Source organism: Gadus morhua, chromosome 1 (genome assembly GCF_902167405.1).
Source record: "Gadus morhua chromosome 1, gadMor3.0, whole genome shotgun sequence".
Lineage (NCBI taxonomy): Eukaryota > Metazoa > Chordata > Actinopteri > Gadiformes > Gadidae > Gadus > Gadus morhua.
The window spans coordinates 23109431-23125457 of record NC_044048.1 but is presented as its reverse complement, the minus strand read 5'-3'; the positions used below and the strand labels follow the sequence as shown (position 1 = coordinate 23125457).

At 44.4% G+C, this 16027-nt stretch overlaps 2 protein-coding genes across 2 annotated transcripts in view; both read right to left on the bottom strand.

Moving 5' to 3' along the window:
* Positions 1 to 12233, bottom strand: part of vps13d (vacuolar protein sorting 13 homolog D) — a 59115-nt gene extending 46882 nt beyond the window's left edge. The window contains 16 exon segments of the mRNA XM_030352481.1: positions 258 to 437; positions 802 to 856; positions 997 to 1127; positions 1848 to 2033; positions 2782 to 2974; positions 3343 to 3444; positions 5680 to 5848; positions 6136 to 6236; positions 6907 to 7077; positions 7471 to 7575; positions 7702 to 7818; positions 7919 to 7999; positions 8538 to 8728; positions 10025 to 10102; positions 11096 to 11282; positions 11746 to 12233. Of these exon segments, the coding sequence (XP_030208341.1) occupies positions 258 to 437; positions 802 to 856; positions 997 to 1127; positions 1848 to 2033; positions 2782 to 2974; positions 3343 to 3444; positions 5680 to 5848; positions 6136 to 6236; positions 6907 to 7077; positions 7471 to 7575; positions 7702 to 7818; positions 7919 to 7999; positions 8538 to 8728; positions 10025 to 10102; positions 11096 to 11192 (1957 nt within the window). The 5' untranslated portion in view covers positions 11193 to 11282; positions 11746 to 12233.
* A 2273-nt stretch (positions 12234 to 14506) lies between these two features.
* Positions 14507 to 16027, bottom strand: part of LOC115552759 (leucine-rich repeat-containing protein 38) — a 4931-nt gene continuing 3410 nt past the window's right edge. The window contains exon 2 of the mRNA XM_030369339.1: positions 14507 to 15686. Within this exon, the coding sequence (XP_030225199.1) occupies positions 15439 to 15686 (248 nt within the window). The 3' untranslated portion in view covers positions 14507 to 15438. The remainder of the gene's footprint in view (positions 15687 to 16027) is intronic.

The following is a 16027-nucleotide window of genomic DNA, read 5'->3' as shown; positions in this document are numbered from 1 at the left end:
GTAACCAAAAGTAAAACATATTATTCTATGGCAATTTGTGGATATTGTTTCTAGTAAATCATTGTTTTGAACCATGTTATTAACGTTGGATCTGTAGCACATTGATGGGGAACGGTTAAGCAAAGGTATACCGTTATTGAAAAATATTGCAAACACTTGGACCACTTAACACTGCGGTATAATCTGAGATCCACTGAGACAACCTGCGATCATTTGAGGTAACCTGAGCTAATCTGATGTAATGTGAGGGAACTCACCTGAGGTGTGGACCCTCCCCTTGTAGAAGAACTCGGTGACCTTCTTGATGGCCTGGGGGTTGTAGATGATATTCAGCGGGCTGGTGTTCACCTCCAGCCTCCTCTCGAACTTGCACCTCACCGGGTTGCGTTCGTACGTCATCTCAAAGACAGGGGGCGCTGTGGTCTCCGTGGTGCTCCCTGTCAGACGACGAGAGGGTATCTGTGGTTACACTGGGGAACGGGCTGGGAGCCAGGGTCCTTTCCACGGAGGTCTGTCACAACACTATCGTTCAGCATTAGGCTCACTTGGGAGGGCCGAGACCTCAGGCAATCTGTCAAGTTTGAATTTCAAAATTGATTTGAAAGGGATTTTGGTTGCAGTAAATAACGGGATATAGAATTTTACAACCTTACAACCGCACGTGTTCAACCTGCAAGATATACATTTTTGATAACTTTTCAGTGTTAAAACTAACCAGGGAAATAACACCTACGGTACATTTTCTATACCTACCGAAAATGGGATATTTGACAGAAAATTCCACGGAGCAATATGACCCACCTGAGATGTTGCTGCCCTGCCCAAAGGGTTGGCTACTAACCACGGCCACGCTGTCCTACAGAACGACACCGGGACAACAGATAAACATTTCACCATAAGTATATGGTGAAAGGCAGTAACAGCTGTAACAGCAGGGAGCACCGGAAAGGATGAAAACACAATGTGTGTTTGTGAGGAAAACGGGAAGCAACGCACGGTCTTGGGGGAGACGAGGACGGGGAAGATGGTTCCCTGGGTGGTGAGGTCCCTGAGGAAGAGCCCGCCCAGCTTCACTGACAGCAGGGAGGACTCGGAGCGGGGCAGCGACTCCACCATCACCTTCACACCTGCAGGAGACACGCGGTTGGCCCCTCAGGTATAAAGACATGGGGCAGGACATGCGTACAGCTGGGGCTTGGTTTTTATATGACCGACGGTTAAAGAATAACAACTGAATTCAAAAAGTGTTAGGATATATGATATAATAATGATGCAGAATAAGCTACAAAAGACCATATAAGTATTTGACATTATTGTCAAATTATGTTATTTTATAACATAGATGATGTTAACAGTATCAGATAACTCAAGCCGAATGACATAACACAGCATAACATAGCATAACCCTATAAAAACTGTCATGAACCAGCTTGATGACACATCATAACATAGCATAACCCTATAAAAACTGTTATGAACGAGCTTGATGACACATCATAACATAGCATAACCCTATAAAAACTGTTATGAACGAGCTTGATGACACATCATAACCCTATAAAAAATTGTATGAACCAGCTTGATGACACATCATATCATAGCATAACCCTGTAAAAACTGTTATGAATCAGCTTGAATGCACATCATAACACTATAAAAACTGTTATGAACCAGCTTGATGACACATCATAACACTATAAAAACTGTTATGAACCAGCTTGATGACACATCATAACATTGCATAACACTATAAAAACTGTAGCCTGTCCCAGAGAACTCCAGCTGGATGGTATAGCATAGAATAGCATAGCATAGCAAAGCAACAATATATAGGCCGTGGGCGGTACCAGAGAACTCCAGCTGGATGACCCCGCTCTCGTTGGCCCGGTCCCCGCGGGGGTCCTGCTGGAACAGGGTGACCGCCCCCTTCTCCAGCAGGAACTCCAGCCGGGCGAACAGGTGGTCCCGGCGGGTGAAGGTGTTCAGGGACTGGGAGTGCTCCAGGGGGTCGAACAGGTCCTCCGTGTCCGCGGCTACGGGCGGGGATAGGGGAGACAGGTAGACAGGGAGACAGACAGAGAGAGAGAGACAGAGAGACGGACAGAGAGACACAGAGACAGACAGAGGGACACAGAGACAGAAAGAGGGAGGGAGAGAGGGAGAGAGAGGAATAGAGGGAGATAGACACAGAGACAGGCAGATAGACAGACAGAGAGACAGAAAGAGGAAGGGAGGGAGAGAGGGAGAGAGAGGAATAGAGGGGGAGAGACACAGAAAGACAGACAGACAGACAGACAGACAGACAGACAGATAGAGAGACAGACAGAGGGAGGGAGAGAGAGAGAGACACAGACAGACAGACAGACAAACAGACATAGAGATGAATAGAGGGAGAGAGACACAGAGACAGGCAGATAGACAGACAGACAGACAGGGAGACGGCCATACAGACAGACAGAGAGGAAGGGAGTGAGAGAGAGAGTAATAGAGGGGCAGAGACATAGAGGCAGACAGAGAGACGGATAGAGAGGGGAAGGGAGGGAGAGAGAGAGAGAGGAATAAAGGGGGAGACACAGAGACAGAAAGAGTAGACAGACATCCAGCGAGAGAGACAAGCGGGGGAGACAGAGAGACATAAAAAGAGAAGGGAGGGAGTGAGAGAGAGTCAGAAAGAGAGGCCGGTACTCTGTGAGTCACAGTGGACAGCGAGGCCAACATCACAAGCAAAGGGAAGGCAGGCCGGCCTCCTGCGCTACAGGTACTGAAGAGGGGCCCCCTCACCCAGTATGTCCCAGGTCTCCGGGCCCGGGAGGAGCTCCTCGGCCCCGGCCTCCAGGTCCTGGGTCTCTCCGTACCAGCCCCCCCAGCCGGGGAACCAGGACTGCAGGTACTGGACCATCCCGGAGCTCCCGCTCTTGGGGATGGGGCCGGGGGGGCAGTCGGGCTGCACCTCGCTGACGGGCTCGCGCACGCTCTGATTGGGGGGGGGGGGGGGAGGCGGACGGGGGTCAGGGTGCTACAAAATAAAAGCCCTCAGAGACAACACATTTATGTGTACGGATAATGAACACGCAAACCCATTGAGATAATAAGATGATAATATGGTGATAATATTAGAAGGTAAAAAAAAGGATAACTATGCTAATCTACATTTTAAAGAGCAAGGCAAACTCTAAATTTGTAATTATTTGTCAGAAACGTATGCTAAATTCCTAGTCATTTAGCAGACTTACAGTTAATTTAATTTAAGCTCAATGCTAATGCTGACGCTAATGACGGTGCTAACGATTATCCTGCTAATTCCAATAATGCTAATGGTGATTGATCCTGATCCAGGCTTGCCTCTGCGATCTCGTCCTGCTTGCGGAAGCGGTCGTGGACGATCTCCCGGAGGCTCTGCAGCTCCTCCAGGGTCTGCTCGTCCTCCACCCGCTCCAGCTCCATCTGGAGGACACGAGGACACGAGGACACAAGGACACAAGGTCACAAGGACACGAGGTCACGAGGACACAAGGACACGAAGACACGAAGACACATGGACACGAGGACACATGGACACATGGACACGAGGACACAAGGACACAAGGACACGAGGACACACGGTCAGACGCAGGGATCTGGGCTGAGCAGAGGCTAGGCCTGCTCAATACGAGAAAAATAAATCATAATCATTTCTCTCCAAATAAACACGTTGTAACTGAGAACTTTGAAATTTCTCTTTAAAGAAAATGCACAAAATGTTCAAATTTTCAGATCGAAAATAACGTACAAAAACGTATCCCGCTGTTCCGCAATTTCTATAAGACACTAAATTAATAAAATAAATGTACTTAGAAAATATATACATAATTTCAACCCGTTATTTGATTGTTTGATGCAAAAAAAGAAATTGCAATCTAAATTTGATTAATCGCACAGCCCTAGCAGACGCTCTATTGAGTTAGACACGGGACAGATAGAGATCTGGCCTGAGTATATGGTCTGTTAAAACAACCTTCTACCAATGACGTCAGCCCCAGACGCTATTTTCCCATTTAACATATGGGCATGGCTCAATTTGCATCATGAATGGAGAGATGGAGAGTCATGAAATAGTATTTTTAAATCATAGATAGAATTAAGGTGAGGCCGTCGGGTTCAACTCTTCACAGTAATTATAGTGTCGGAGGAAAGGAAGATGGGGATGCAGTCCGGGTTTTACAACTTTCATGGTAGAAAGCAGACTTTTAATTAGCCGTTTTTATGCAATTAGCCTCTGCTCTCTAAAGCGTGACACACCCTCATCATTCAGATCAAGTGGTGGACTATTCAGATCAGCAACTCGGACCACCTGCACTCTTTCACAGTTTGAGATCATTTCTCCCTGAGCCTTCACCAGCCTCCTAACTGCTTCCATACCTACACCCTGCATATTAGACCGTACAGCTTCTAATCTTTCTAATGAACTCTTTCCCGTTTTTTTATTGTCCTATTCGTCATATTTCAGTATATTCAGTCGCATTCTGTTGGATCTGTGCCCTCAGCTTTCAAACCGCTGCTTAATAAACCTAAAATTGAAGGGCAAATCCTGAAGAATTATAGACCAATTACAAATGGTCTTATTATGTCACTTGTATAGGCTGTCGCTGACCAATTTACCGCCTAAAAGCTTAGCAATCAGAAACCTTGGGATTGATTTTTGATTTGTCGTCTGATTCAAGTGTCATAAGAAGGCCATTACCAAGACACCATTTTCGTATCCTTGTGATATTGCTCAAATCCAACCTACTCAATCATTGCGTGATGCTGAAACTGTAATGCATTCATTTGTATTTTACAGACTTGTCAACGGCAATGCCCCTCTCTCTGTTCTTATTAGTATTGCGGTTGTAAGTCTCCAGCTTTTCCAGAATGCTGCTGCCAGAATCCTGACAATAACTACAAAATTCACACCCTGGCCTCTCTTCACCGGCTACCCGGGAAGGCCAGAGCTGATTTTAAGGTTCCTCTTTGAATTCATAAGGCCTTCTGTTATGAGCTTTCTGAGCTCAGGACACCATATATGGTGGCCCTCCCTGTTCCCTCGACACTGGTGGTCCCTTTGTCCCCTCCCGTCAACAAAGAAAGGGTTGGCTTCAGAGAATTTGCCTAGCGTGCGCCTCATCTCTGCACTAGCCTTCCACTACATATACCTTAAAACCAAGAACTCGGGTCGATCACATTTTCAAACATCCTTAACATCGATGTTAAAAAAAATATATGAATGACTTTTTTTTTACTCAAAACATACTCTAATGTTTAAATGTGTTTATTATCAATTTAATCAAAAGTAGTTCATTGATGTTATTAATGTGGTTGTTATATTGAATCTATATTATTAGCTTACTGTATGTTTTGTATTTATTTTAAAGTTGTATATTATTTTAAAGTGTTCCGGGACCATGTTGCATGGCAATATTGCCCTTCATATCAAGATGTATTGATTGATTCACCTCCGGTTGATGCCTGAACCAGCCAATCAGAACATTATATCAACAGGACTCTTAACATGTCCATGCTTGTCGCTCAAAACGGTGATAAAATAAAGTTACGCAACAGCTGCGCATCTGTCAACCAAGAGCATTCCAAACCCAGCCAAAGAACTTCCTATTTAATCAAGTGAAGAGCGAGCCAATGGTGTGCCGTGGGAGTGTTGAGCACCTCTTGGTGTAGGCTGAGCAGCGCCCCCTTGACCCTCTGGAAGTACAGGTCTGTGTAGAGCCGGGCGTCCCTGGCTCTGTGCAGGGCGAACTCCCAGCTCCTCCTGTGTCTCTGCTCGCGGATCTCATTCAGGTTGGCCTGGATGGCAAACATCCACCACTGGCGACAGCTACACACACAGCACCCGAAGGAGAGAGAGGGGGGGTAGGAGGGATTGATTATTCATGTGATTCATGATTACTGCATATAGAGTCTGGTGGTGGATGAGGTTCTGGCAGATAGTACTGCACGGTAATGCAAAGAAATCATTAATTATTTGTAACCACTTTATAATGATTGGTGGAAACCAGCAAATCCCCTAAGTAAACTATGATTACACGCAACGTATTGTCTTTCAGGGCCTAATATACTCAATCTGGATCTTGGCGAGAATGGAAGGAAAGGGAACACGTATACCTTCCAGTGATGTGGACTTTGGGCCTCCACTTCCTGAAGAGCATTTCCCTCTCCCTGCGGTCCAGCTCTTTGAGGAAAGCCATTATCTGCTGGTACTGGATCTACAGAGACAAGAGAATCTAGTCAAACGGCAGAACGAGGCGCTTCTAGCTTGGAATGCATTTGGTAACACAGAACCCGCCGGGAGACCTGAGCAGTCTGGACACAGATCCTAACTAATTGTGATCAGCGTCCAGCCCGTCATACGCAGCAAAACCTTCAGAGCAGCCGAGGGGTGAGAAACCATTCGCAAAATACACAGTGACCATAGGTAGACGATCATCAGGGACCTTCGACAGTTATGGTCCCACGTCGACGCAACGCATTGACCGAGCAGTCGCTTCAACGCAGTCCTGAACCTGTTTTGGTTCTGCGTCGGGTTTACGTTCCAGACCAATCACAGCCCTTGCTGCTACGTCGCCTCGACGCAAGGTTACATTTTTTGGGAGGCGCACGTCCGGCCTTTGCGGTGGATGCAAAGAGGGTCCGCGGGGAGGCAACGGGGTCCCTAAACCCCCCCTTGCGCTGCGTCGACGTGGAACCATAATTAGACCTCAAAGCTTCAGGCTTCCTTCGTAAACCAACGGCCCAGGGACTGACACACCCTCCAGGGTGTGTCAGTTCTCATTGACGGTGTTCGGGGTTCTCATTGATGGTGAAGCCCGTCAATGAGAACCCAACGGAGACACGGTGGGAGAGCGAGAGGATGAACGGAGGCGTGGGGGGCCCGACCTGGGACAGCCGCAGGGCCATGGGCTCCAGCTGCACCTGGCCCTCGATGCGGGCCGAGTGGCGCGACCGCAGCGCCTCCTTGGCGGCGTTCCTCCTTAGCAGCACTGACGCGCACACCGGCTCGAAGATGTACTGGTGCTGCCGGCTCCGCATGCACTCCGTCATGGCGTCCTGCTCGGACCGGAGGATCAGAGGGAAAACGTTGCTCCGGGGTTCAAGTAAAACAAAACAAAAAGTGACTTAGGCCCAATCCCATTTCTACCCCTTACCCCTTCCCCTTCCCCCTTCAAAACAAGGGGGAGGGGTAAGGGGTAAGGGGTAGAAATGGGATTGGGCCTAAACCTCAGTTTAGTCATTTTTTTCTGAGTTTAGGTTGTTTTTTAGAATCTGTCGCACCAGAGCTTGCAGTATAATAATATGGGAGAGAAAACCAAGGCAATGATGACCTTAAAGCTGTGTTGACTCTGTGGAGTGAGTGTGTGTGTGTGTGTGTGTGTGTGTGTGTGTGCGTGCGTGCGTGTGTGTCTGTCTCTGTGTCTGTGTTTGCTGTGATTGCACCCTGACCTGAATCTGGTTCGCCGGGAGGTTTCCCAGCATTTCACACTCAGTGTCCCAGTAGACGCTGAAGTCCTGGATCTCCAGCTGCTTCTGACGCACAAGCTTCTGGACCTGGAGGGGAAGTGGCATGGAGGGATCAGGCTTTTAGAATCACAAGATCATTTTGGCAGGGAGGCAGGAAGCTCTCGAAACAAACTCTCAGGGGAAGTTTATTTGGTTTATTTAAGCGAAACGTACGGGTTCTTTGGTAGAGTTCTGAGCCGACACATTGTTGATGCAAACGCCGAACGAAAATGGCTTCCCTGGATCGGAGAAGTCGTCCTCAAATCTCAAGTGCACCCCTTGGATGTTTAACTGCAAAGAACAACAACACAGAATGTAAAATCAATTCAGGAAGAAAGCGTTGAGAATGAATTAATGTGTAAAAGCTGCATGATTTTCTGTCATGGTTTACCTCAATGTTCTCCACTATCTTGGTGACCACAGACGCAGTGACTGAGTGCCAGTACGACTCCCCTCTCTGTTCACACTCACTCTGGAGAGGAAGAAGATCAAAACATCAGCATCCTGTCGAGAACCATCACCATTTTGTTGAGATGAATCCACAACAAGACTTTTATGAAATGGAGCCACTTAGGACCTTGGAATTGGGAATCGACCTTGAGAGCTTAATTCCTCACACTAATCTTCCGTATACGATTACTAAATCACATTTTAGTTATAATCTTATTCTATTCTGTTTCAAAGTAATATATTTTATGTTCTGAAAACTTCTATATGTTTTATCCACTGATATGAATATGTAAAGAAATCTACCAAAACAAAGAGGTACAGAATTCCACTCTGTACTCAGTCCAAGCTCAGTTTAATCTAAGCTAGATCTCGTAGAACTTTGAAGCAGGACGAACTGTCATTGTACCTTTATAACTTATTAAATTGCGTAGTTGTTATAAGTTTGGATGGCTCTTTATTTATTTATTCTACGTTTAGACAGAAACGATTGCCGTGGTCCAAAGTCCCACCACAATCTCTAAGCTATCGAAGGCTGATTGGATCTCCGGCCGTCTCCTCACCCTCCACTTGTCCTCCAGCGCTTTGAGGAGGAGCTTCTTGCGCTCCTTCTCCTCCTCACGCTCCCGCTCCTCGTCAAACTCCTGGGGACGGGCGGGGCCGATGACGAGGTTGAGCTGGGAGATGGAGATGACCCAGGGTTCGCTGTGGAGCCGGTAGAAGGGGATCTGCAGGGTGATCTTCCCGATGAAGCCTGGAGGGCGCAGACGTTTGGTTTGAAGACAAGACAAGCACTGCATTCCTCCCAGATAGGCATGACCATGTAGAACAGTATAACAAAAACATAATAATGTTTATAACGAAAACCATGTGAATGCTACTGAGTGAACAAAAAAAAGAAAAGCTATCTTTCTGGGTCACCAAAATAATCTAGGGCAGAGCTTGAGCTAGAACAGAATGTGTGGAATACACACAAAACATAAGCAGTAAAGGACCAAATATTGGGCTTAAAATTGATTTTGGATCATTCACCATAGCCACCTCAAAACATACTTTGTTTTTCCTTATCAACCCTGGATCATGCTTGAATAGAAAACAAAACCACAGTAACAAGGACACTGCAGATATAGTTAAATACATGCCTTCCAAAGTGATTTCAAAGAATGCTCAGCCAGATTGTGTGTGAAGCGTGTTTTTCCTGATCGATAAGATAAGACGCACATTTGTACTCAGACGAGAAAATCGGGTTTAGTTAATGAATTCCTTCATTAAAGATGACTGGAAAAGCTTATGTATCTACATGCCAGAAACTATTAGTAATACTATAAGAAACCAGAACGGTAACAGGGATTGTGAAATTTAGAGACGTTAAGCAATAAATAGGAAAAGGTGTACAAGACGTACAAAACAAAACAGGTATAACATGCTTTGACTCCCTTCCACGTGAACCTACAAAGCAGCTGTGGTGGGATCGGAATGCATATATATATATATAATAAATAGAGCTGTCAGTTAAACGCGTTATTAACGGCGTTAACGCAAACCAATTTTAACGGCGTTAAAAATTTTATTGCGCGATTAACGCAATTATTTTATGAAAAAAAAAAAAAAAATCTTTTTCTTCTTTGGCTCAAAACAAAGAAGCAGTAGCCTGACTGCTATGTTCAAATGACATTTGTTCAAAGCAGTCGTTTAATTGCACTATAGGCTCTTTTTTTGTATCGTCCTGTTTTGATCAGTATATGCCAATGTTGTTATCAATAAAAAATCATTTGCACAAGGCAAGCCGATGCACTTCACCATGTTGATAAGAGAATTAAAATGAGAAGAATTATGGGACAAAAAAATCAAGGGATATTTAGCATAGAAAAATAATTTGCGATTAATCGTGAGTTAACTATGACATTAATGTGATTAATCAAGAATAAATATTTTAATCGCTTGACAGCTCTAATAATAAACACAGGTAGACTTTATAACAGGGAACAACGGGGAGATACTGGAGGGGAAACTGGTCTGCTAGAGGGCTGGTGGGGATGTGTCTCCTCACCTGCTTTGACCTCACAGGGCAGATCAAACTCTCTGAGGGCATCCCTTCTCAGAGGCAGGTTCTCCAGCTCCACCGCACCTGGGAACACACACGCACACACACACACACACACACACAAATACACATACACGCACATTCAGACACACGCATTCACACAAGTAAAATCTGTCAGCTTAACGTCTGCAGTTCTAAAGCACCTTCAGAAGGAACACAGAAAGTGGGAACGCTTCATATATTCTTCCCTGATAATTATGGGAGTTGGGGCAGTGTCAGATAGTGTGGCTGTGAAGGCCTTTGAGTCAAAGTCCAGTTTATTGCAACCATAACAATGGAAATAACATTGCTTATGCCCGCTGTCATGCCCACATAGAAAAGGACCTCTGTTGAGGGTACATACATCTGCGCCTATAGTGACAGGCACTGATTTAATAAATTAACCCTGTAAGATAATAAGTCAGCATTAAACACAAAGACATACAATTAAACAAGTTCGACAAATGTGCGTTATAAAGTGCTCGTTGTGCTGGCTAACCGCTTGCGGTATAAAAGAGAAGGCAAACCGCTTAGTGTGAGTCTCCAACCAAAATGCTTCATCAGGATTAAGGGCTATACTAAATTATATTAAATGTACTTGACTTCTTTAGCTTTTATCTGCTGTATTTGTTGTTGTTGTGTTCGTCGCTTTTGCTATGACACGCTATCACAACAATGTCTGGTCGGAACCTACAGCTGTAGGATTTTCCCCATTTGGGATTAATTAAATTCATCTTATAAGGCAAATGGTTATTGGGACCACATCCAGACCTGATTTTCCTATTGTGCTTTTCTAATTATCTCAGGTATAAAATATGACATATATGTGTATGCTTTTGGTTTGTGCACCATTTTGGAAGTTACATGTAGTGCATGGTGTGTATCGTCGTTGCATTCCTCAAACAGACCTATATAGAATATAATGTGCCTGGTATTGTAAATGCAATGCTCGCTCAGTTGAGCTAGCCAGGATCCCAGCAGACATAGATTCCAGCAGAGCACATGCCTCTCATTCATTACTGAGACATCTGTAATTACCTTTGAGTAGGGCGATGGAGAGCTGGTCTGTGTTCAAGTTGCTGACATATTTCCCCAGGTAGGTGTTAAGGACCCAGGCGACCAGTCCCTCGAGCATGATGAGGTTTCAGGGACGCGGGGGAAAGGGAAGGGGACTTGACGGAAAACGTTGTGGAGGAAATCTTGGACGACAGATATTCTCTCCCCTCTAAGGAACAAGAGGCCAGGGGGATGCCGGGGGGAGATAATAAGACAGCACACAATTCTAATACTTTTAGATGTATAACAGACAAGTACATTAGTAGGACAGGGTGTCTGACTCTTCCATTCAGTGAACTATTTCAAACAACGTCTGGCTGTTGAAGTTATTTTGGACTTAAACTTTAAGGGCTATACCTGTCAAATTAACAATATTTAGATAACAGTCTTCGACTGCCATTGCATCCCGTACTAATCTGATAAACCTTAACATTTCCAATAATAGCAGCTCCAATATCCCAGATCAGGGGCGGAGTTTGAACAGGTATAGTGTGAAAGTGTTATAACCACTGTACATCTAAACAAGGACACAAGGGTAACCTGACAGTTCACGTTTGAGCCGCCACCAACAGTGTCAGTACAACCTTGATACCGGGCTTAATTCAATTAACAGTACTTAGGGTCAGTCTCACCAGAAGGACAGGCGTCGGCGCACCGCTCGATGGTCGTCAGCCCAGACTGGCTGGGGAGCCCATGTTGGCCTGTGTCGATACTCAAGTCAGTGGTCTTGTCCAGTCATGACTACACAGGACAGGTGTTACAATCCGAGCGGAGGCGGTTCTATTCTATTATTGTAATACACGAAGGGCTCCACTCCAACTCTCGATACAAAGTAAATAAACGAGGTAGTTAATGAGCTGTCAACCACATTGGAAGCACAGACAGCGCGGGGGGAGGCAGGACAAGGTTGTTGTCCTCGTTAGCTAGAGGAGCTAATGATACAAACTTCATTCACGTAACGCCGGAGCCAATGAGCCGAATGTTTTCAGATTAAATAAACCTATGGGATGTAGGCTGGCGTTGGGTTTCTACGAGAAAGCCGCCACGGGTAAGCGGGCTGGGGTTGTCTTTCCTGAGGTCTGAGTTGGAGCTAAAAGAGTAGCAGATTGGTGATGGGACAGGTTCCGGTCACGTGATAAAAACAAAGTATGGTTTCGATTCTTTTTACAGCGAACGATCGAGACCTCTAGCGGTGGGCAGGTGAAACGACGTATAGGAGTGCCAAATTTGTGTTTATTTATAAATGTGTCTCGAGTCCATATATTGATTCAACCTAATACTTTATAAATAAATAAAAATAAATAAGACCCTCAGTTTTTGTGAATGTCTGAATTTCACATCTGATGGGCAGATATAGTCAAATAAGACTATTTATTGGCATTTAGAGAATGGCTCTTCCTTATTTCCATGTAATTCATTAATTCCGTGCTTGCTTTCAAGACTGACGTGCATGTTTGTGCAAGTAGAACCTACGTTTGGTGTCCTGATCTAAAAGGGCAATGTAGATATTATCCACAGTGTGAGTGTATATCCAACCATACAGAATTGTAATCCGTGCTTACAGTTGAAAGTGGGATTTGACTAATATTCCGGTGCAAATGCACCACATTGGTGGCATTTATCTCTGAGGAATATTGGTGAGGGATGCTATGAAGTGAGAACATAATGCTCACGCACTTTAGCACTTATTTATGATATTAATAAGTTCGCTGTTGGCTGAGCGATGGCCGGCTTCAGAACATAGCACAGATGTGTGTGACTAAGCACTCCAGATGTGTTGGTTCCATCTTCTTACAAACAACCAACCCTGCCCATAGATTTGACCAATATTTTTTTACCTAACCATCCATTATCCAATGATAATTTCATATGAACAAATAAGTAACTAATAGTTGAATACTTTAATTTACTTAAAATTGTATTCATTGCTAAAATTGTATTATTATTATTTGGAGAATCCAAGATTGAATGATAATTTTATAGGGATGGCAGGCGGCCTGTAAAGGAAAATCTGTTTTGGGTTAAGTGCTAATCTCTATCCATGTTCCTGATAAGGCTTTGCGTTGCTATTATATCTAATCTCAAATATCTTTAATAACCTTTCTAGCCTCCTCTGTGGTTCACACTCACACTCTTAGACACTCTCTCTCTCCCTCTCTCTCTCTCTCTCTCTCTCTCTCTCTCTCTCTCTCTCTCTCTCTCTCTCTCTCTCTCTCTCTCTCTCTCTCTCTCTCTCTCTCTCTCTCATCCTCTTTCTCTGTGTACAAAAGTATATTACTGTCAAGTGACAGTCACAGACTTCCTGCATTTACACTTGGAATGACACAGATTGCCGGATAGTGACATATTGCTGATAGGATTGAAACATACCATGATGAACTATGATCCATGGCCGCCCCTCCCTCCCCTCAAAGCCTCAAGCTGGCTCCAGTAATTACAGCCTCAACACAATCAGCAGTACACGCTCGGGACATCTGGTGTGGATCCCCTGATCCTCCACTACAGCTGTAGAATACATCTCAATCCCAAGGTTACACCTCCTCCTTCTCCTCCTTCTTCTCCAGAACTTGTTTTTTGATAACACTAGTCGCTGAATCATTGGCCACCGATAAACAAGGAAGCACCCAACATGGAATGTAGCCCAAAAGTGTAAACAAATAGGAAAAAAAAGGTGTGTGTAAATGGGGCTCTCGCCCACTGATTTTGAATGTCGGTTTCATTTTAAGAATTTCAGATAAAGTCACATAGGGCTGTCATTAAAGACTACAATCGTCTTAATGAAGATCTCTGAATACATTATTACATATGTCTTTAAAATGCTTAACTTTGACCAATATGGTGAAAAAAAATGACAGAGGTTTCAAGGAAAGATGGTTTGACAAAAGTTTATTTATGTTTTTACCTGTTCCACTGCTTTTCCCTCTGCATGTTGTTTTACATGCAAGCCCTTTCAAATCCAGGATGACAAACCCAGAAAAAATAGCATGTTCAAAATTTTCATTTTCATGATAATTCCAGCGTCAGAACAGGCCTGCCATCTCCAAAATGTGCTTTCGCTCTTGCTTTAGTTCATTTGCCCATCGATGTTTGGCTCCACCCAAAGCCACTGAATAGCCTACAGACGCATTCAATGCCTTGTTTTGAAGACAATATGATAATGCACCTGCTTCATCTGAAATTGAATTAGGAATCATTGGCAGTTGAAATCAACAGCTACTGCAGTATCCTCAAACACTCATGTTCAGATAATACAATTGCATTGTTTTGAGAATAAAGTAAAAGGTTTTATATATATATATATATATTTATATTTATATATATATATATATATATATATATATATATATATATATATATATATATATATATATATATATATATATATATATATCTATATATATATATATACTTGTATTTTTTAATACACGTATTGATATTCCAAAATGAAGGATTGCTATAATCTTACTGTACCAGCAGCTATTACCAAAACAAATCTTAAATAAGGCACTTACTCAGTTTTTGGTACTCATAATGTAAGTATTATAATTAATATGTATATTCTTCATGTATATCTTAACATATTCACTAGTAAACAATGTTTTTTCCAAATTCCTGTGTTGGATGTTTATATAATAATAATTTAAAAGATAATAACTTATGAATCCCCTTGTTACAACCTTTGGTGTGGTTTTATTTTTTTCTTCCAAAATATATTTATTTTTGTACACTTGCCACCCCTCCTGCCAAGTATACTTGGCAGAAGAATATGAAATACATAACAACACAACCTCCGTCCTTTCATTCTGCTTGCTATAGTTCCTCTGAATGCTACATGAGAATAACCGCTCATTTGGCTTAACCATCTTAACCATCACCACCATTCCAACCAGCTTAACCAGCTTGGCCCAGCGCCCAGTGGGCTGAGCAGCCAACCGACATCGAGGAACATCATTCGATGGTTCTCCTCGTCATTACTGGAAGAGCATCTTTAAGTTTGCCTCCGATCCGATGTTAAACGTACAACATGAGGCTCTCTTAATCCCCCACTGAAAATAAAGTCCAGAAGCGAGCGATTGGCTTCCAACGCCGTTGGTTTTCATGAGGCTGGGAAAGACTCGATGTAGTTCCAACGTTTACCTCCTCCGTCTTGGCTCCTGGGGCACCAACTGTCAAACCACGACCTACATAACCCTCTCACGTCCTCTCTCCCAGGGAGGAAGTGATGTCACGGCGTCCGATGCCCACTCAGAAACACCGCTGTGTAAACATACCGTCCAGACCTCAATTCTTTCTTTGTTCTTCTTCTACCTCCTCGTTGCACGTCGTCAGTCGTTTCCTTCCTCCTCGTCGCTCTTCCCGCCTTTGCTGATGCGCTGGAAGCAGTGGACGGTGGACGCCAGGAAGAAGCTGGCCAAGATGGCGGCCACCGAGACGGAGATGCCGGAGAAGATGACGATGAGGTAGTCGGCGAGGCTCAAGGTGCCACGACACTCCCGGAAGCTCTCCTCGGACAGCACGCTGAGCGGCACGCGCCCTCCGTCCAGCGGGAGGGTACACTCCAGACCCTCCATACCTGGGGAGAGAGAGGACCAGAGTTAGAGAGGTAGAGGGAGGGAGAGAGGGGGGAGGGAGGGAGAGAGAGAGAGGGAGAGAGAGAGAGAGAATGAGAGAGAGAGAGAGAGAGAGAGAGAGAGAGAGAGAGAGAGAGAGAGAGAGAGAGAGAGAGAGAGAGAGAGAGAGAGATGGAGGGAGAGAGAGAGAGGGAGAGAGAGAGAGAATGAGAGAGAGAGAGAGAGAGAGAGAGAGAGAGAGAGAGAGAGAGAGAGAGAGAGAGAGAGAGAGAGAGAGAGAGAGAGAGAGAGAGAGAGAGAGAGAGAGAGAGATGGAGGGAGAGAGATTGAGGGAGAGAGAGAG